This window comes from Pygocentrus nattereri, chromosome 5 (assembly GCF_015220715.1).
Source record: "Pygocentrus nattereri isolate fPygNat1 chromosome 5, fPygNat1.pri, whole genome shotgun sequence".
Classification (NCBI taxonomy): Eukaryota; Metazoa; Chordata; class Actinopteri; order Characiformes; family Serrasalmidae; genus Pygocentrus; species Pygocentrus nattereri.
Window position 1 is genome coordinate 19880409 of NC_051215.1, and position 22077 is coordinate 19902485.

Consider the following 22077-nt stretch of genomic DNA (forward strand, 5'->3'; position numbering starts at 1 on the left):
GGTGAAAACACACTTATTCATCCCGTATTTATTTCAGAAATGTTTTTAAAATCAATGTAATGCATGTAAAATTACAAATAATTATATAAAATATTGCTGTTATTGGAGTTTTCTGCTTTTTTCCATGACTATTTAAACCACTTGCTCACTGTAGATTTAGTAATGTGAACCAGTGATAATGCTCTATGCATATAGCAGCTTTGTTTATTATTATGAAATAAAAATTAAGAAGAGTATTTAATAGTTTAGGAGCCGTTCAGGCAGAAGTCCAACAGCTTCAAGAACAGTGAACACAGAATGGATCATTGTTGGTTCAGTGTTTTATGTTGTAGATAATAAATATACAAACACACTAATTAATAGAAAACCTCTCACATTTTATGCGTAAAGTCCAAATATAGAATACACACTCTTAAAAAGAAGGCTCTTCACATGTTCTTTAGCAAAAGATGGTGGCTCTGTATAGAACCATGAACTCTCAAACAACCCTTTCCCTGACTAAATGACTGCAATTGTTTCAATGCCCAGCTTATAACCACAGAAAAACATTCTACAGCACATTTTCCATGAATCTAAAGAACCAATTCATGATGCCAAGAACCAGCATGTAAAGGGTTATTTGAGTGTTAATGGTTCTATTTAGAACCATGTACTTAACTAAAGAACCCTTGAAAAACCATCTCTTTAAAGAGTTATCTCCCATATTCTGTTGCTGCGTGTGTAGCAGAGAATGTTTAATAACGCAGCGTTATTTGTTTATTATGTGTCTCGGACTGAGGAGGATAAAGTATTTTGGCCTGGCTAACATCAATATATGATTAAAGGGGAACTCCACCAATCTTTCAAATTTTTGGCATAATTAACTGGTTGAGATGTAAAGACATCTGAACCACTTCACACCAAACCGCTCTGAATCTCTCTGTTTATACCTCACACACTCAGTTATGGGGGAATTTTGAAAATTCAGTGGAATTCCTCTTTAAGCTAGACTGCAGGGCTGTGTGGCTCTGGGCCCCCACATGAGTCCAGGAACAAACAGGATTGGGGTGAAATAGGGCGGATGAAGAGGTGAGCTCTGCTCAGGCCCTCTGAAAGCTCGGCGCAGATTTAGCGCCGACAAATCCTGAGCAATCGAATGGAATTTCGGAAGAAGAAGAAAGAGAAAGGAAGAAAATCCCCTAACGCTGCTACTTGACCATCTTTGTGACGCATGACAATTGCTGTGCCGGTGATGCCACGCCCCCCCCCCCCCAAAAAAAAACACATAGAATACAGGAAGCTTCTCTGTTTTTAAACCAGGAAAGTAGGCCACCAGCCACGGAGCTGGAGCGCCGCTAGCTGATTTATGAGCCTGCCTTCCAGCAGTTGGCTGTTTTATTTATTATTATCTTTTGCGTGTCAGCTGCTCCGGCTGCCAGCTCGAGTTCGTAGTGCTCTCCTGAAGGCAGATTTAGAGGTCACTTCTCACTCTGCAGCAGGAGAAACGAGCGTATTTGGCTTTAGCTACATGCATCCTCGCCTGAGCTTCCTCCATCAAAGCCATATCAGTCCATCTCAGCTGCTGGGCCTTCTGATACAGCCACCTGCTGGAGCACCAGTCTGGCCCCCCCTTCTTGGGACCAACTAATTAAAATTGTATTTTGTCACTGTTGTCATGGCAACTGTTTGTAAGAAGATAAATAAAAAATTAGAGTGAGGTACAGTAGAAAAATCTGTCTGTCTATGATAGAAGTATACGTTGGTCTCTGTTTAAAGCTGCACTTTGTAAGATGTTGTTGAAACTGAAAGAAGTGTCGTTACTAAGAGAGGAGAATATAAACAGGCTGTAATTTGGTGAGCATGTTTGCTGTAAGTCGTCTGGAAAGCCTAAAATAATCATTTAAAAGTCAGAGGAGTTGAGTTTTTCACGCCACGTCGTATGTTTTTACATATTAACATCATACACAGACTCTAAAAGAAAGTCTGGCTCGATGTTTTGTCCTCAAATGATCTTGAAATCTTCATCGTACTGAAGATGTGATAACAGTAGTAGATAATTCACTCAAATCCTCAGAGATGATGCTTTACCAAGTTTAGACTCTCTCTGTTCTCAGACAAAGTTCTCTCTGAATTCACTCTTAATCATTAGATTCACCCTCTCAGGGAGAAGCACAACCCATGTTTTACAAAATGCAGTTCTGCATGCTGCATGCAGTTCCACCAGAGAGGGCTCCAAAACTTACACAGCTTTAAAGAGCTTTAAAATGAATTTCTCCACAAATAGAAAAGTTTAATATCGCGCAGTTTCAAAGCAGCAAGCCCACCCCCCACCCCCCCTCAGTCTGAACCTCCTCCAGCTGTTCGGACGACATCAACACCACAGTCAAACTCATCCCATACTGGATTGAGCATGTCGGGCGTCACTACACTCATAGCTCTTTCAGTGCGATTTCGGAGATCATGCAGTGCTGTGGAACCAACGCAGAATGCTCTGAGCTGTTGGAGCTTCACTGCCCACAAAAATCACACTGCACAGTTATGACGGATGCACTCTTATTGAAGTGGAGAACGCAGAATGCTTTCTGCTCAGGGGTCTCATCTTCTCGAAGGGAGCCAGTCAGAAACTCTATAAAACCCTCTTACAATTGGATTGTGATTGGTTCCTCAGTGCCTCACGGCTGTAAGAATATGGAGCTTGAAATTGGAGGAACCTTTTTGAATCACCCTGTGTATTCAACAACGTAAAATAAGCAGCATGACCTTTATCTGGCTGAAACTAATATTTGTTGCTTCTCAAAGGTGCAAACGGGCTGTGGAAACAAATCTAACACAGTGAAAGTAGAGGTGGGCAATATGACAACACTGTATCGTTATCGTATTAAATTTTATTGTGATAATTTGCATTTCTGAGCACATCATGAATATCATAAAGGTTTCTTAAAAATGAGAACACAGTCAGTCCTGCTGAACCGGTTTCAGTGTAGCTCAGTGTGAGAAACGCTGAATAATAAGAGTTTCTGAGGGCGGTTTTTAACTGTGGTGCTGGTAAATCGTGTGTGTCTGTGTGTGAAAATATGGTGATGAGATGTGATCTCTTACATTATGAAGAGACTGAAAATCTCTTCATAATGTATCATTATGGTATTTGTGCCATATCACCACACTCAATTTAAAGCCTGAAGCTAAAATCTTCTCAAACAAAGTCGTTTATCCAGAAATAGATAAAGATTTAATATTGTAATCCTCCTGTTAGCTTCACTTTTGCCAATATCTTTATCCTTGGGGTCAATTTTACCAGCAATTCAAATCTGCAGAAAATGATCAGAAACTGTTAAAACTGTTAGTTTGCGTCACATAAAAAAGTCAATTATTTATTTACAGATGTTAATTACTAAAAAGGGTCAAACTGACCCCAAAGAAGTTAGAGGGTTAATGTTCTGCTTAATTCTACTCAATTCTACAATCTGGATTAATTCTATTGTGAGTTTTATATTCAGTGGTCAAAAGAAAATGACATTTAACACCAGAAAAAATCTAAGTGCTCTAAATGGGCAGCAGATCCAGAGGTTTTACACCTGTTGTTACTTTAGCAGAAACTTCCAGCTACACAATATCTTCATAATCCACCTTCACCTCTGAAACACTGGGAGAAACTGTTTTCAGCAAATTATTGTTCTGAATTCATTGTTTCTCAAAATGCTTCAATATCCACTTTAATTTAAAACAAAATTCTCATTATTCTAATGGAACAGGACTGGGCTAAACCAATGACCATTTGATGATTTAATATGGATGCAACATTTTAATTAAGAGCCTTTCAGTGAACCTAAAAGCATCAGATAATCAACCAATCAATCAATCAATCAATCAATCAATCAATCAGCCTCTGTTCATGCGTGTTTAGCTGACCCCCTTATTTGCAGCTTAGCTGAGTATGAGAGCAAAGAATACACAGGGATAGAAACCAAGAATGAAATGCAATCAACTAACAAAACCAAGTAAAAACTTAGGCATTATTTAAAATAATTAAGGAAAAAACAACAATAAAAATAGATAAATTTTTGTTAGCGCTGTATCGAAAACTCATTAGTTAATGAATGAAGTGAACCAACGAATCCTTCAGTAAGCCTTAAAGAAAAAGTGCAGGCTTTATGGGTCTATTTGAGGATCTAGAACAGTGTGTGTGTGTGTGTGTGTGTGTGTGTGTGTGAGTGTGAGAGAGAGAGAGAGAGAGAGAGAGAGAGAGAGAGAGAGAGAGAGAGAGAGAGAGAGAGAGAGAGAGAGAGAGAGAGAGAGAGAGAGAGAGAGAGTGAGTGAGTGAGTGAGTGAGTGAGTGAGTGAGTGAGTGAGTGAGTGAGTGAGTGAGTGGAGTGAACGAACAGCACATGCATGTGGTCCCACACCGTCATTCCACAGAGGTAGAATGACAGAAACATTTAACATTAACTCAAAAATCTAAACATTAAGTCTTAGCAAGTTAAAACATCTTAAACCTGGACAATATATTTAAAATTTCTCATTATAAGAGTGTTGTAAGGATGTTGTATGATTATTCAACTTATTCACAGATGTTTTAAAATCTTTTAAGCAGTTTTATCTGGTGACAGATCACTGCCAGAACATTGCACTTATTCCAGAAATTATGATGAAGATAATTTCGCTTATTTTTAAAAAAAATTAAGCTTAAAACATGATGATCTGCCACTGGAATAAAACACTTTCATAAGACGAAATGACCTCAAACATGTCTGGAAATGAGTTAAATAATCACATAATATCCTAACTACAACCTTATAATGAGAAATATTAGATATATTGACCAGAATTAAGATGTTCTCACTTGCTAAGGTATCACTGTTTGTAGTGTAAAACAAGAGAGTCATCGTGAGTGGAAATAAAACAGTGGACACAGCCCCTTTAAGACCCCAGAATGAGGACACTGACCTGCTGTCTGTTGTTGGGGGTGTAGGGGAGCAGAGTGGACACGTGGAACATCAGCTCGTAGTCCTTGTAGGTGGTGTAGAGCGAGTGGGTGCCGGTGGAATCAGCTGTAATAGGAGGAGACATGAGGCTCAGTCAGACAGACACGACAACACAACACAACACAAAACGCATCCGAGATGGAGACAAACAGCCGCAGCTTCTGATGCTGACCTTCAACAAGGGCACGAACCGGGCGGTGATGGCCAATCAATTAGAGAGAGATGCAGAACAGAGAGACCGTAAAGAGACCACAAATATACACAAACATAAAGGTACAGAGACACATGACTCGGCCATCCGGTGACCTTTACTGTAGACAACAGCAAGTCAAAGTTCAGTGGACGGCACGCTAGCTGGGCATGTGGACAAGTCAGTGGTGAGTTATAGTGACAGCAAGTCGAGACAGCTGCTTCTCCTCCACCTCCCTCCTCGCACCATCACCTCTGATCTACAGCACAGGTGAGCTCTCTACACATGTCACCAGGTTGGGGAGGGAGGTTAAATATAAACGTTCAATAAACCTGATCAGGTTCTCTCAGGTCTCTAAGGTGAAGATGTGAGAACGGCTCTTCTAAAGGGGAACACTGACTGGATGGAACAACAAAGTTGTTTAGAATTAGATCATCAATCCATAAAAAATGAAAGAAAAATGAAAAATAAATTAAAAATTATTCTTACACACCATGACTGACCATTTTGCTATTTAATGAAGGAAGCATTTCAATTAAGCATGTTTTCGTGTTCCTTAAGGCATCAGACTATCAATCAATCAACCTTAGCTGATGCTTGTTTAAGGTGACCCTCATTTGCACTGTAGCCGAGCATGACAGCACAGAATATACAAAATGAAATTTAGTCAAATAAAACTACCAAACTATCAATAATAAATGATCAGTTAAAATTATTACAGTGCAAAAATGATTATATGAGTTTAATATTAATATGTTCTGCCAATATAGTGAGATTATTGTACTTTACATATTTTGTTAGCCCCTTTTACCCTGTTCTTCAGTGGTCAGGACCCCATAAACCCTCACAGAGCAGGTACTATTTGAGTGGTGGGTCATTCTTAGCACTGCAGTGACATTGACGTGGTTGTGGTGGTGTGTTGTGCTGGTGCGAGTGGATCAGACAGAACAGTGCTGCTGGAGTGTTTAAACAGTGTCCACTGTCCACTCTATTAGACACTCCTACCTTGTCGGTCCACCTTGTAGATGTGAGAGACGATAGCTCATCTGCTGTTGTACAGTTTGTGTTGGTCATCCTCTAGTCCTTCCTCAGTGGTCACAAGACGCTGCCCACAGGACACTGTTGGCTGGATATTTTTGGTTGGTGGACTATTCTCAGTCCAGTAGTGACACTGAGGTGTTTAAATACTCCAGCAGCACTGCTGTGTCTTATCCACTCAGACCAGCGCAACACAGACTAACACACCACAGACTAACACACGCACCAGCACAACACACCACCACAACCACGTCAGTGGTACTGCAGTGCTGAGAATGATCCACCACCCAAATAGTACCTGCTCTGTGAGGGTCCATGGGGTCCTGACCACTGAAGAACAGGGTAACAAAATATGCAGAGAAACAGATGGACTACAGTCTGTAACTGTAGAACTACAGAGTGAAACTATACAGTCAGTGGAGCTGATAAAGTGGACAGTGAATGTTGATACAAGGAGGTGGACTTGTTGGTGTATTTCTGTACTCACTCTTATTGTCCAGCTGTGCTCTGTACTTGGTGAAGCCTTTCAGTCGCACTCTCTGACCCAGCAGGTCCAGGAATTCCTCCATGGCAGGCCCTGCGCTCTCGTTATTGTACATTTCCTCCTCTGTGCTCTGACCTGCCTTGCAGTACAGCACACCCACTTTGTGCTGAAAACTCAGCTGCAAAAACAAAGAGACACAAACACAACATTCATTACACAGATATCTGCTTTAAAAGGAGTGAGAGGTTCAACACAAACAATACATGTGTCTGGACATCAGACATTTCACAATATAGCAGAAAAGACTGGACAGAATTTCAGAACAATCTGTTCCACAGGAAAATCTCATTCCTGCACAAGCAGACCAAATAAAATCAGCATTTACAGCAAACCACCAAAGATCGAGCGATTTAGGAAAATACTGCTCGTTCATGTTCTCACAGCAAACAGCACATCCCTGAAATACAGTCATTACGAAGTGGTGTGTTGAAACTGTCCTATGTTAACCAGTGCAGCCTTTTATACTGGCAACCAGCATAGCAGCACCACTTCGCTCCTGTACTGCTTACCACAAGACAAACTGTGGGTTCAGTGGGGCATGACGATTGGTTGATATGCTAATAACTGTGCCATCATGTTAAAAAAAATTACATTTACAATCAGCTTCCTATCACAGAGAAGAACCATTTTACCATGCAAAGAGCCAATTATACAGTTCTTTAAGTGTTCAGTTTTACATTCAAGCATTGTCCTTAGTAAAGAACCCTTCAACGGCTTGTAAAGGTGTAGACGACATTAAGGAAATATTTCTTGGATGTTTGCGTGGTTGATAAAGTGTAGTGGGTATATAGCGGTTGGTGTAGTGCAGTGGGTACACAGCAGTTGATGTAGTGTAGTGGGTACACAGCAGTTGGTGTAGTGTAGTGGGTACACAGCAGTTGGTGTAGTGTAGTGGGTATATAGTAGTTGGTGTAGTGTAGTGGGTATGCAGCAGTTGGTGTAGTGTGGTGGGTATGCAGCGGTTGGTGTAGTGTGGTGGGTACACAGCAGTTGGTGTAGTGTAGTGGGTACATAGCGGTTGGTGTAGTGTAGTGGGTATATAGTGGTTGGCGTAGTGTAGTGGGTATATAGTGGTTTGTATAGTGTAGTTGGTATACAGAAGTTGGTATAATGCAGTGGTGAACAGTAACGAATTAAGAATTAAGTATTTCCATTTTGGGCGACTTTTTACTTTCACTCCACTACATTTCAAAGACAAATATCTGACTTTTTACTTCACTACATTTTGAGAAATCTGTCGTTCCTTTTGGTTTTTGTGTGTATAAAAATGTAACGTCAAAACAAAAGAAGCACAAAGCAAGAACACCAATCAGGGCACAGCGGTCACTTTGATTTGAGCTTATTTTGACCTGTCATAACCAAGCCAGTGCAGCACACGGTTCAACATCAGTGCAGCAGCGTAAAAATTTGGAAGCACATACATCTACCTAAATTGGGGCAGTCGTGGGCTGGAGGTTAGGGAGCTGGCTCTGTGACCGGAAGGCTGCCGGTTCCCCAGGGCCGACAGTCCATGACTGAGGTGCCCTTGAGCAAGACACCTAACCCCCAACTGCTCCCCGGGCGCCGTGGATAGGGCTGCCCACCGCTCCGGGCAAGTGTGCTCACTGCGCCCTAGTGTGTGTGTTTACTAGTGTGTATGTGGTGTTTCACTTCACGGATGGGTTAAATGCGGAGGTGGAATTTCCCCGGTTGTGGGATCAAAAAAGTATCACTTAACTTAAATGATGGAACCAACCTAACTTTGTGTAAATAGACCACAATATAGAATTATGTACACATATGCAGTTGTGACGGACATGTTTCTTTTTTTCTGAATTACATATAGTGGCTGGTATAGTGTAGTGGGTATATATTGGCATACTTAATTTTGCTTCCTTGATGTTTTCTTTTCTTTGCTGGTGAAGATTCATCTTCCCTCACTTTTCACTGTGCTACATAATTTATCAAAACTTCTCAGACACACAAAATGGTCAGTAGCACCAACTTCTTTCTACCGTCTCCCAGCTGGATCTACAACACCAGGATGACACTTTTAAAACTGTGAAAGAAACCACACTCTAAAAATCTACTACTGAAAATAAAAGATAAGAAATAACAAGAAATCAATCAAAATCAGCAACTTGGAGATGAAAACAGACTGTACACAGGCTGCTCTTAAAGGAAAATGGAGCACAGCTAGGAAAAAAAAAATCAGAAAAAAAAATTCTACACAGTTAATATCTGAGCTGACAGGAGAGAATCTGAGACCAGTCCTCCCTTCAATAAGACCCTCAGGGCATCATGAACTGGCTGACCGTGACCTCTCACCCTCAGTTTATATGGGGAATGCAAACAGACAGTCCTGCAGGACAACTGGACTGCAAAGCAGTGGACTCTGAAAAAGAGGTGTAACAGGATCCGGGAATCTGGGAGAAGCTCCATCTGTATATCAGCAGCCTCCACTGCTGAATGTTTATTTACTTACAAACATCCCATGATGGACTGACCAGCTTCATCCCCCCTCTCCATCAAGAGTCAGTTAAGCAGAAAATTGGTTTAGGAGACTTTGCCAACAACAGCAGCTTACAGCAACAACTCACAAAGAACTCAAATAACTGAACAACAATAAACATCTTCTTATCAAATGCTGCTCAGAATGTGCTGAATAAACAGTTTAACCCTCTAGAGTCAGTGAGTCAGATTCTCTATATCTGTGTCTGAATCTTTATGATTCAGCTCAGAAATCCAGTTCAAACCCTTCCTGAACCCGTCCTTTCCATTCCATCTCATCCCAAGATCATACGACATTCACATCCGAGTTATGAGCCTATGAAAAGGGGCTGAGATACACATCATCTGCCTCTCACCGTGTGGAGCTGGTGGATGCGTCGCGCCAGAAACCCTTCATTCTTCATTCAGTCCACATTGGAGACTCGTGTGAAACAGCGTCAGAGAGTTCACAGCTGCTGAAGCTGCTGCAGCGGGTTTGGAAAGTAGTGATGAGGATAACTGAGCATTTTGAAATGAGGATTGTGTTCTATAATAGTCTTTAGAGGAGGGTTTAAGAAGAAATGGACAGATCCAGAGAGAATGAGCTCAGAGGGTTAATGAAATGTGTCTGAGCAGGGAGTCTGTGTGGGAGGACACCTGAACTCCCCCCAGGAGATTTACGAGCAGGTCCTTCATATAACAGTCAAATAATACATTTACATACTGTACATTACAGTCACTGCTACTGACTGCCACTGAGCCCATAGCCCTCTGTTTTGTGTGTTCTCATCTAGGGGTAGGGTGTCCCGATACATGATCAGACAGAGGGGTGGGGTGAAGCGATGGGGCTACATGACCCACCACACAGAGGTTTTTCAGAGATTCTAGATTTATGAGGAAAAAAAAGAAAAAAGTGAGTTGGCTGAACAAGAGACTAAAGAAACCCACAAATGTAAGAATTTTCTTAGTTAAAAATGACGACAACCGTTTTATCTTAGTTTAAAGTCGTTTCAGTGTATTTTGGTCGTGTCTTCATAACAAGCATAAAAAACGCTAACAGCATGCTAATGTCTCGGTAGCTAGCTAGCTAACTTTCCCATTCCACCTTAAATAGTCCAGCAGTTCTGACGCCTGAAGCGCCAGAATGTAACTGTTGCTCTATTTACGGTGGAATGGGAAAATTCTAGCAAGAATCGGGTGAATATCTAACTTCAGCTTCATATCACTGAAGAATTAGAGGTGGGAGATAGATAATTGCCCCCCTCTTTGAAGGTGTATGATCCGTAAATGTAACTAAAGCCCAGCAGTGAGGAGCTGAACTTTCCCTTCCTCTGCTGTCTCTGCAGACAGGCAGGGTCACCTACAAAGCAGCGCTAGTAGCTGTTAATGAAGTGATATGCTTTTTATTTGAGGCTCCCATTTCAGAGGGAAGATCTCAACCACTGCCCTGTAAAACAGTAAAACAAGCAAAAACATCTAGAAATAAGATATAAAATCTTATTTGCACAAATATCTCAAAATGAGAAATATTAGATTATTTGATTAGGGTTAAGTGTAGTTTTACAGAAGCTGCCTCACACTGAAGTGTTACCAATTTATTTCAACATACATTTTTTCTGGATTAAGGGTGACAAAGCACTTGATTACTAAATAGATAATCAAATACTAACAAATAATCGATCACTAAATGAATAATAAACGAATACTAGGCAAAAAACACTGGAGTATTGAGCCTCAGCTGAGTCCTCAGTGCAACTGAGCTGCTCTTACATGAGCCAAGTGCACCCAGCATGGAACCGTGGTGGTTGTCATGGTGACCTCTGAAGAACCCAGAGTGAAGCGCTGTGGAGTCAGTGACTCGGCTGGGGCTGGCCATGCTCGGCTAATGTAGTGCAGTGGAGATGATGAAGTGGCATGAAGAGTCTGTGCAGCAGTTACTCAACAAGCTTCAGCACTTTGAGAGAACGTGGAGAACAGGCCTGATGTTCTGTCGGAGCTTATTGACAAAAGGAGTAATGTCATGACGTCTATTCAGCAGACTGAATAGACAAAAATACGAGTCAGTGAGAGTCGGCGGCCATGTCACAGTTACCCTTGTCGTCCTCAGTGCTGAAATGTGGGCAGCGCTGTACAAATAAACATTAAATGAAGCTGAATGAACAGGAATTTGATGTGAGCATTGTGGTGATGTAACACACTCTGTCATTGTCTCTTCAGTTCCAAATCAGCAGCCTTGAAGGGAACAGAGTCAGCTAAATCCACCCCTCCGCTGGAAAAGGCTTCATCATGGCTGGTACTGAACTTTTAAACTTATCAGTGGACAGATAAACATACGCACTAGACACTCAGCCTCTAAGCTTAAGGATCTTATTGCCAAAATTAAGAATTTGTGGCAACAGCAAATTAAACGTTTCTATACAAGTTACATTTATAATTAATACAAATGCATCATTAATACAACAGTCAGATGTTGTTTTGAAAATGGCACTACAGTCAAAGTCTCCACTATCATCAAGTCTCCATTCAAGTCCTCAGGCAGGACAGTTAAGTCTCAATTCAAATCCCAAATCAATACAGTCAAGTCTTAATTCAAGTCCCAAGTCAGCACAGTTAAATCTCGATTCAAGTTTCGAGGCAGTATAGAAAAGTCTCCATTTAAGTCAATTAAAGTCCTGAGTCAAGACAGTCGAGTCTGAATTCAAGTCCTGAGTCAGCAGAGAAGTCTCGAGTTAGTCTAGAGGCCTGAACTTTAAGTCCTAAACTACTCAGTATACACATTTCTCCACAAATCTATAAAGGTTATATATGGAGTTTCTACTCTTCTAAACAAATTACGGCTGATGAACAATGACATACATCATAGTGTCTATAAAGACTAGTGCAAATGCATATAAACATCACTACCACTGAGCAAGCTTCTCTTCAGTGAACCCTCACCTCAAACCTCTCGGACTTTGTTTACATCTCATCCATTTAAATCATTAATAAATTTTAGATACTCTGGTGGAATTCTACTTTGGTGTTAAGCACAAGCAGGGCTTTAGTTAAATGTCTAACTAAACAAGGTTTTTTTTAAAAGGGAAGACAAAAGCAGCACTCCGGCCACAGCGTTAGCGCGAGGGGGGGGGGGGGGGCGGGGGCGTTGGGGGGTAATAGCCTCATATCACAACCCTGCACGACCCTCCCAGCGAGAGACTGAGCGGACAAGACGGGAGAGGGAGGGAGAGAGACAGAAGCAGGGTGAGAGGACAGAGAAAGGAGTGATGGAGAGAGGAAAGCTGAGGCAGGTTTTGGGAACACTGAGGGACGCCGTCTCTCTCCATGTCGAGTGCTTTACGTAATGCCATCTCAGGCTCTCAGTGACATCACTGTGCTTTTGTGCACCCGTCAGTCCACCGGGCACTATTGTGACATCTGTGCTTCACTGAGGCTCGAGGCTATGAAACGGCCAAGTGCCCACTCAGTCCAGTCGTCCTGCTCTCCAGAGTCTGTCTCTAGTCCTGCTGTGCTGTGACTGTCTTTTTTACAGACTGACCAATTTGGGTGTTTCTTGTTGCTTCAATATCATCATTCACGTCTACATAGTCATTTTCCAGCCTTTCTTTATCCCTTAGAATTAATCAGGCTGTGTCTTTAAGACTGATGTATGCAAATGAGCTCTGACCTGATCGGCTGCCCTGTATTGCGTCTCATTCAAAAAGTAGTCCAGGTTGAGTAGGTGGAGCTAAACTGCTGTAGACGTCAGAACACTGAATTCAAAAAGTGGCCCTTCCTGTGTTTGTTTTGCCCTCCTCAGACAGTGAGCACCCACACAGTGCACGTGCGCCTTTTAAGGTTGAACAGGAAAATTCGAAAACAAGAAACTGAGGCACCAAATATGATCTTGACTGCTGCATCTTTTAAGGTGGAATGGGACAATCTGAACAAGCAGCTGGAGAAAAAGAAGCTTCACTGAAAGCTGAAATGGAAAGGGATGAGGAGGCTGCAGCTGCTTTGTTTGCTAACCCACAGCCGAGCTAATGTTAGGCACATAAGTTGCTGTGTGGTTGTTCACTGCAACTTCATATTGTGGGATTTGTCTGCACAATGTTTGTTTAGAAAAATCTAATAAATGCATCGTTTGCCTCTGCAATGTTTTTGACTGGTAGTTGTACTAAAACAGAGGTTCCCAGCCTTTTGCACAGAAGCATTTTTTTTATTTTTTTTATTAAATACAGCGATATTTGGGTGTCTGCCCCTGCAATACACAACATGCATCACTGGACACAAAACATTGCCAGATTAAACTAATAAACATGTTCTGTTCTAGAAATCAGGCTGAACAGTGACAAATTAAGCAGAGTGTTTCTGAAACATTACATTTGATTCTAAAGATGAGGGACACAGATTGACTAACTGCTTTGTGTGCTGTTACAGTGCTTGCATTAACCGCTGAATGTCTTAAATCTCTTTCTATTCCATTGTTATTACGAAGTCTGTTAGGGTTCAAGCGGTGTCTAAAACCCTGCTGTATTTACTAGGATTTTTCTTATTATTATTTTATTTTTTTATTTTTCTCCTGAAAAACACATTGTGGAGAAGAGGCCGTAAGCCATAAGGACACCAAGCTTGCATCTACACAGGAAACAATCATTACCCCAATTGGCGCTATAGCACAGCTAAATGCATTTTGTCTCATAATTGTGTAGCACGGCATATGCTACCCCAGGCTCAAAGACACTGGAGGCAATATCCAGGGTGGCAGCAGCCATTATTTTATTTTCCCACAAAATAACCACACAAAACAAACCAAACACTAAGCCAGCCACTTCTCAGTGGCTCAAGCTGGCTTTTCAGTCTCTTGCTGCTTCTGCTGCACAAGGTGCGTCGCCGCTGAGTGCTCGGCCCCTGCTTTTCTGCCGGCTCTCTCAGCTGTCATTGTCGGGGCCCAGAGGGTGGGCGCATGCCACAAATTGCTAAAGCTAAATTTTTTAGAGACATTTTTTTTCTTCCTTGTCTTAAGACAAACTAATGCACAATTTGGACCATTAAGCTCCACCTACTGTGATTTTTTGCATATTTGCATGATATATGAAGCCTACTTTTGAAAAACTAGATTTTTATTGATTTTTATCACAAAGTGCAATCAAAAGCTTACTGCAGACCACCTGCTTCTCATCAGTATAGGCCTGAGGACCACCAGAGGGTGTTTCACGGTCCAGTGGTGGACAAACCCTGACCTAAAAGGCACAAGGACGGTGACCATGGAGCGCTGCACCGCAGACAGAGATATCTTGGCTGCTTAGGAGTGGACAGAGCCTGGAGAGGAGCTTCTTGTGGTTAGTAATGTTAATACAGTCAGCAAACAGAGGTGGACTGAGGTAATTGTTAACTGTATTGATTTTGCTATTATATTGATTGCTATTTTAAGTAATTCTTGGAAACTCAAATGTGCTGCTGCTGAACAGATGTTGTACAATGCCCTTTCCAAAACAGAAAGCAACAATGTGCATTTAAGCTCTGAGAATTTGCCCATTTTGAATTGGATGCCAACAACACATTTCCAGAAAGTTGGTACGGGGCCTGTTTACCGCTGTGTTTCATCACCTCTTCTTTAACAGCATCTGTAAGTGTTTGGGAGGAGACTCTGCTGTAGTTGTGAAAGTGAACTGTTTTCTGTTCTTGTTTGATACAGGATTTCAGCTGCTCATCAGTTTCAGGGGTCATATTTTTCATTTTATAATGCGCCAAATGTTTTCAGTGGGTGATAATGATCCTAATTAGTCCACCAGGTGTTGTTAACACAACTTCGCCAGTGCTTCGTAGCCCCATCCCAACTTTTTTTGGAATGAGTTGATGACATCAAGTTCAAAAAGGCATATATGTTTCAAAAAACAATAAAATTTCTGTCTTTGTACTTTTTTCAATATAATATAGGGTTTAAATGATTTGCCCATCATTGCATTTTGTTTTTATTTACATTTTGCATTCCAACTCTTTTGGAACGGGGTTGTAGATGTTTGTGTTCTCATTTTTTTAAAAACACCTCTTTCTTCACCGTCGTCCCACAATATGATGCTAGCCAAGTGAAAACAGTGACTGTCAGGTGGGTTAAAGATGCGTGTGACTGGTACAGTTCAACAGCCAACTGCACAGCATGTATCAGCGTTATGTGATTATTAGCTAACCACACTACAGAGCGCTGACTCGGCAGAGTCAAAGCTAAATTAAATCCAGATCTCTGAGCTGTGGTCTGCCTTATAAACCTCTCGCAGTGGGTCTCCTCTGTGATCCACACTTGCAGTTAGTGTGCAAAGGCTGCCAGAGCCACTGAAGACTGAGAACAATAAGACGCGCATTTGTTTAAACAACTTTTGTTAATATATTGCCACCTGTTAGCTTAATAGCATTTATAAAACTATTTCTGACTGATTCAGGGTCGTTATTTTACATTGAAAATGAATGTACTTGCATCATATCCAGCATTATACCCCCAGTTCAGAAGCTTTTTAAATGATTTGTCACCATGACAGCGTTTATTTACAGCATTGCCACAATAGAAGTGAGCAGACAGTGACTGAGTCAGAGAAGTCATAAGGTAGCTTATCAGCTGACACAGTCTGGTTTGCGAGTAAGATGCTAAGATGAGTTCTGCTGATAGTGATAAATCTGTGGATCTTCAACATATAGTCCAGCTCGAGCACTTATATTTATAAATTTATGATGTGTAACAAGACTACAGCGTGCAAAAGCAGCTCCAAGACTGAACCCATGACTACACTGAGTGGCTTAAAGGGAAATTCCAGCCATTTTTCAAACCATCGGCATAATTTAGTGTTTAAGCTGTAAACAGAGTAATTCAGAGCAGTTTGGTATGACTTACTGAGTCAGAACAGTTCACAGTGGTGGTGATAAGAACCAGACGTCAACCTCTAAAAGCTCCCTCACAAAAGTTCCTACATGAAATGGTTATGAATTCACTGCCTGATGACTGAGACACTGTTTTATAATAGTTTAGAGAACTTAAACTCCAGTCATGGTGGAATACATGCAGGGCGGTGTGCGGCAAAATAGTCCACAAAAAAAAGATATTATTCCAGATTTTCCATCATCAGCATTCCATATAATCTCAGAAGACTCGAGGAGGTTCTCTGGTAGTTCTGGATGGTAAATGTCTATAGTAGTCATGACGCCTGGTTCCTATAAGCACCACTGTAAAGACATCTGAACCATTTCACACCAAACCGCTCTGAATCTCTCTGTATTCAGATCCTTTCCAGGTTAAAGAGGATTTCCTCCCTAATTCAGGGTGTGAGATGTAAACAGTCATGTTGGGAATGTAATGTGATCCATTTCTTTTCCTGAAAACAACTCTGTGCTGATTCTGAGGTCTTGTTGGGTGACAGACAGGGTCCATTAATATTATGTCACCCTGGTGCTCTTTCTCAAGGCTTCCCCTCAAGCAAAGACCACCTGCTCGGGCAGTGTGTCGCGTCCAATTCCCACCGTGGAGTTACAGAGTCATAAGTGAATGACAGATCAGGAGTAAGAAAGGAAAGAGCTTCATGACTCAGCAGGCAACATGTGAGATATTGCACACGAGGAAATATATTATTATTATTATTAAAACTACCAAAATCCATAGTATGAATCCACTCCTGTGCATCATAGTGATCAATGTGTGGAAGGTAAGAGGGTCAGGAGCTGGATGTTCCTGCAGGGCTCAGTGCTGATCAATGCTACGTTTGGATGCTCATCAGAAGGCTGTGTGGAGCAGATGTTTGGCTCCACATTCTTATAACAGATGACTCTTCAGGGGTCCTTTAGCAAAGAAAATGCTGCTATATAGAACCAAGAACACTCATGGATTGATGGAGAAAGTTTTGTTATATGGTTAGCACCAAAAAGTGTCCTTGTTACAATACCAAGTTTGCATATTGCTGTAGTCTGAACAAAACCTCGTATCTCTATTTTCAGTTTGTGACAATTTGAAAATGCATGTTGGCTTTATTTATATTGAGTGTAAATTTCATGAAAGATGGAGCATTACAAAACAGCCAAAAACGACTCTGGAAAAAATTCTGGTTCCACTGACTTACCCTGAAAATAATGTATGTTTTATGTTTATTTTGGAGATATGAGGTTTTGTTTCGACAGCAGCGATATAAGTGATATAAGATGGTTCTTTAGTAAAGACAATGGTTCTCTATAGAACCATGAACACTCAAAGAACCCTTTGCATGTTGGGGGTTGGGGGGGCTTCTGAAGGAGCACTGAGGGGGGTGTATTTGTTTTACTATTGAATTCAAATATCGTTTTTCCAGAATCTCTTACTGTGCCTTTGAATGGCATCTAGCCCTGCCCTCAATCGGTATCGGCTATCTGCTGATCATACTGAAAGGCGATCTGTAAACAGTATCGGCCCCAAAAATTCTGATCAGTCCTTCTTTATCTACAGCTGCTATGACCTGTTAGGTGAACCACAGTTAGCTTGTTTATTGCTTGTAGCATTTAACCCATCCGTGCAGTGAAACACCACATACACACTAGTGAGCACACACACTAGAGGGCAGTGAGCACACTTGCCCGGAGCAATGGGCAGCCCTATCCACAGTGCCCGGGGAGCAGCTGGGGGCTAGGAGTCTTGCTCAAAGGCACTTCAGTCTTGTACTGTCGGCTCAGGGGATCAAACCGCCAACCCCTGTTCACAGGGCTGGTTCCCTGACCTCCAGCCCACAGCTGCCACCATATATTGATTAAATTTAACATAATTTCTCTTGTGAAACTCTAATACTAAATGCCCTTATTTACTTATTTATATTATTTAAAATAATATGCCAGTGTTACACTGACCATCAGCACTATCATCATCATCACTATTACTGTATATTGTATGTAACTCCTGTATCTGCTGTGAAGAATCCTGTGTGCATATCTGTGATCTACTATCTTTACTTGTTAATAAAATACAGATCACAAAAAAAAAAGACAATTTCACATGAAGTGTTTTATCATGTCCATACTGACTAGTACAAATGTGCAAAGACAAAAGCCCCAAACGCACTCTTAGTGTTTGTGTCCGGCCTTATCTGGGCTGGAGGAGATGGCGTAGGAGGTCAGAAGCACTCTCAGGACCCGCTGACCTCTCAGATCCTCTCATCACTGATAGTTAACGCTGCAGGGAGTGTCATCTCACTCTTCCCCCTCACTTTCTCACAGTGTCCCGCTAACAGTTTACCGCTCTGTCACTCTCTGCGTCGGCCACTTCATACGGTTCATCAGGGAGGATGTGATGATACGTGCATTATTCAGAGGGCAGTAATCCCGCGTGTGCTGAGAGGGCCCTGGTTTAAAGGGCCCGTAACCTTCAAAACTGTGTTTACATCACAAAATAAGTGTGTCTGATTTGACGCTGTTAAAGTTTCAAAGTGCCCTGTTCACTCCTCACCCATTTACATCTGTCCACCTATTCAGCCTACAGCAGTTTAGCCCTGCCCATTAACACATTTTACCTAGATTTAATAGAGCACAAAACAGCCAATCAGAACAGAGTTCATTTACATATGAGTCTTAAAAGCACAGTAACAGAAACAGCCTGTTTAATTGTGAGAGACGAAGAGAGGCTGGAAAATTATTTTGTAGAAATAAATGATGACTATTTGTTTAGATTAAATTTCTACATCCCACTTTATAGTTATAGCCCCAGTATGAAAATTGCTCTGTAAATAAAGCTATTATTATTATTATTATTATTATTATTATTATGTAAAATAGGATTGTTGTCCTCTGAGGATCTAGTCTCGCAGGCCCAGACGTGATCTTGTAACATTAATAAACATCTGAGTTAAACTTTTGGTGTTGGACTGAGGTAAAACAAGCCAGGCCCCTCTAAGCCCCGCCCCCAACACCCTCCAGTCAATGATCTTTAATGTCCGGAGTTCAATCAAAAACACAACAAGGTCAAGCTGTGAAACTAACAGAGCTGCTTTCTCTTTAAGATTTAACGTTTATTCTTACTGCATGTATTGGGGGCCTTTCAGCTACGCTAACTTACACTCCATCCATGTGCCAACAACAGGCTTGCTTTCCATGTTGATATGTACACAGCGCCCCCTACCGTGAGCTCCAACTTCCTGAGAGGTTAGATTAGATTAGAAGTCTGTTCCTACCCTGATAAGACTACGTTCTCCACATTTAGCCCAAAGCTTTTCATAATCTGGACGATTTGTGGTAGGAACTGTTATTAGTTAGTTCTCGTTACAAGATCCCATCTGGAACCACGAGGCTGCTGAAGATCATAAATATAGGTCCTAAATTTGAGCCATTTTTCAAGAAGAAACTGCATGACACTCTTCAACTGGGTCACTGCTGTTCCACGTCCACAAACAAGATTCCCAGGACATCACAGGGAAACACCAAATCAAAGCATGACTGCCTAAAAAGAGCTGCTCCAGCTGTGAGGTCACTTTCTGGTGTCCCAGGCTGCTGAGGGGTCGAACTGATCAATCGTTTGCTGGAAACACGATGACTCACCAGATATAATGACTCACATAGGAGTGTGAGCAAGCAAGTTTTTCAAATTTCAGAAAACAAACCCAGCATGACCTCCTCCTCCTCACAGTTTCTTCTTCTGAGGTCACTGCAATAGCAAACAAAGTTCAGCCGAGACTCCAGAGATGAACAGGGAGACGTTTCAAAACGACAGACATCATAATCAGCTTCATCCGATCACTGATGGTCATACATTTCATATCTTTGCCATCAGCTGCATTTAGATATGAAAACGAGACGTTATTTACTTAATTATGCATATATTTGCATGTTTTTAAACCCTAAAAATATCCCTTTTTAATAATGTTCTAGCTAAAATGATAGTTTCATTGTGAAGACATTCCAGAGGGGCCAGATCACTGAAAACTAACTTTTCTTTCGTCTTTTATTATAAAACATTTTCAGGTTTTTCAGCGCAAAATCTACATAAAACTAGTTATGAGCATTACGACATCCTTCTGAAAATCCTTCACAACACACTTAAAAAAGATGGTTCTTCAAGGGCTCTTTACTGGTTCTATTCAGTTCTACACAGAACCTTTCCATTCTTAAGTGGTTCTTCAGTGTGTTGTATATGGCTTTTTACACAGAACCTGTTTGTGCTTAAGTTGTTCTTTGCATGGTGAAATGGTTCTTCAGTATAGTATATATGGATTCTACACAGATCCTGTTTGTGCTTAAGTGGTTCTTTGCATGGTGAAATGGTTCTTCAGTGTGTTACATATGGGTTCTTCACAGGACCTTTTCAGCTTAAGTGGTTCTTTGCATGGTGAAATGGTTCTTCAATGTGTTACATATGGGTTCTTCACAGGACCTTTTCGTGTTTAAGTGGTTCTTTGCACGGTGAAATGGTTCTTCAGTATATTATATATGGATTCTACACAGATCCTTTTGGTGCTTAAGTGGTTCTTTGCATGGTGAAATGATTCTTCAGTGTGTTATATATGGGTTCTACACAGGACCTTTTCGTGCTCAAGTGGTTCTTTGCATGGTGAAATGGTTCTTCAGTGTATTATATATGGGTTCTAGACAAGACAAGACAAGACAAGACCTTTTTAATAGGTTCTGGATAGCACCAAAAATGGTTCTTCTATTGTCTATAAGCGTCACACTGTAACAGCAGCAGAACCCTTTGTTTTGTCCTACACAACCATTTTCAAAAAGGTCACATATAGAGTCACATATATCAAACTGAAGAACCATTTCACCACGCAAAGAACCATTTAAGCGCTGAAAGGTTCAATATAGAACTCATGGCTCTAAACAGAATCACCTGTAAGTGTGCAGGCATTGATATTTCATGAATGCAGATGACCTGGATGCTGAGATTTTGGGCTCTGAATGTGGAGAAAGCTGATTTTAGCTTTAAAAACTGGAGCCGCATTACAGAGAACACAGGCACCACATGTGGGAACCTTTAAATGAAACCAATGTATTCGTAGAGTTGGGTGATACTGCAAAGATCTAATATCGCAGGTAAAAAGAGCACATTATAAATTCAAACCCAAAAATCTGAAAAATGACTGACAGGACCCTAAAATGACCACCTCTGCCTGACGAGTCTCACCTTCATCTAACAAACAGCGGGTCCTTTAATAGTAGGATGAGCAGCACTGCTTCCCTCTCAGACTCTTTAGAGCCCAGAGGAGAGACGATAACCACAGCTCTCATAAACACCGCTCAAAGGCCAATAACGAAAACACCAATTACGCTGCCGAAGGAAATCAGACACCACCACCTACCACCTAATACTGCTCCCCAGATTTATGACTCAATCCTCTTTCGAATGTCTCTCTCTACGATGAAGAGCAGGGAGGAGAAAAAAAAAAAAAAAATCAATGACAGACAGAGGCTCCTATTGATTCACCTTTAGAGTGATATTGGCTGTCCTTCCCCCTCGTGGGAGACCCAGGAGGAACATCTTAACTCATCCTGACAGGCACCACAGACTGTGAAATGGTGACAGAAAAACAGCTCAGACTGATACTAACCAATCAGCTCTCAGTAGTAGTAACGCCAACCAATCAGCACTCAGTAGCAGCAACGCTGACCAATCAGCTCTCAGTAGTAGTAACGCCAACCAATCAGCACTCAGTAGCAGTAACGCTGACCAATCAGCGCTCAGTAGCAGTAACGCTGACCAATCAGCTTTCAGTAGCAGTAACGCTAAGCAATCAGCTTTTAGTAGCAGTAACGCTAAGCAATCAGCTTTCAGTAGCAGTAACGCCAACCAATCAGCGCTCAGTAGCAGTAACGCCGACCAATCAGCGCTCAGTAGCAGTAACGCTAACCAATCAGCTTTCAGTAGCAGTAACGTCAACCAATCATCTCTCAGTAGCAGTAAC

The 22077-nt window shown here is 41.4% G+C and overlaps 1 protein-coding gene across 2 annotated transcripts in view; it reads right to left on the minus strand.

The window, feature by feature from the left end:
• The window catches only part of LOC108441704 (signal-induced proliferation-associated 1-like protein 2), a 213688-nt gene that overhangs the window by 107293 nt on the left and 84318 nt on the right, over positions 1-22077 (minus strand). For both annotated transcript variants that reach the window (XM_017721372.2, XM_017721373.2), the window contains exons 5-6: positions 6677-6851; positions 4924-5027 (exon numbers count right to left, since the gene is read on the minus strand). In XM_017721372.2, the coding sequence (XP_017576861.1) occupies positions 4924-5027; positions 6677-6851 (279 nt within the window). The remainder of the gene's footprint in view (positions 1-4923; positions 5028-6676; positions 6852-22077) is intronic.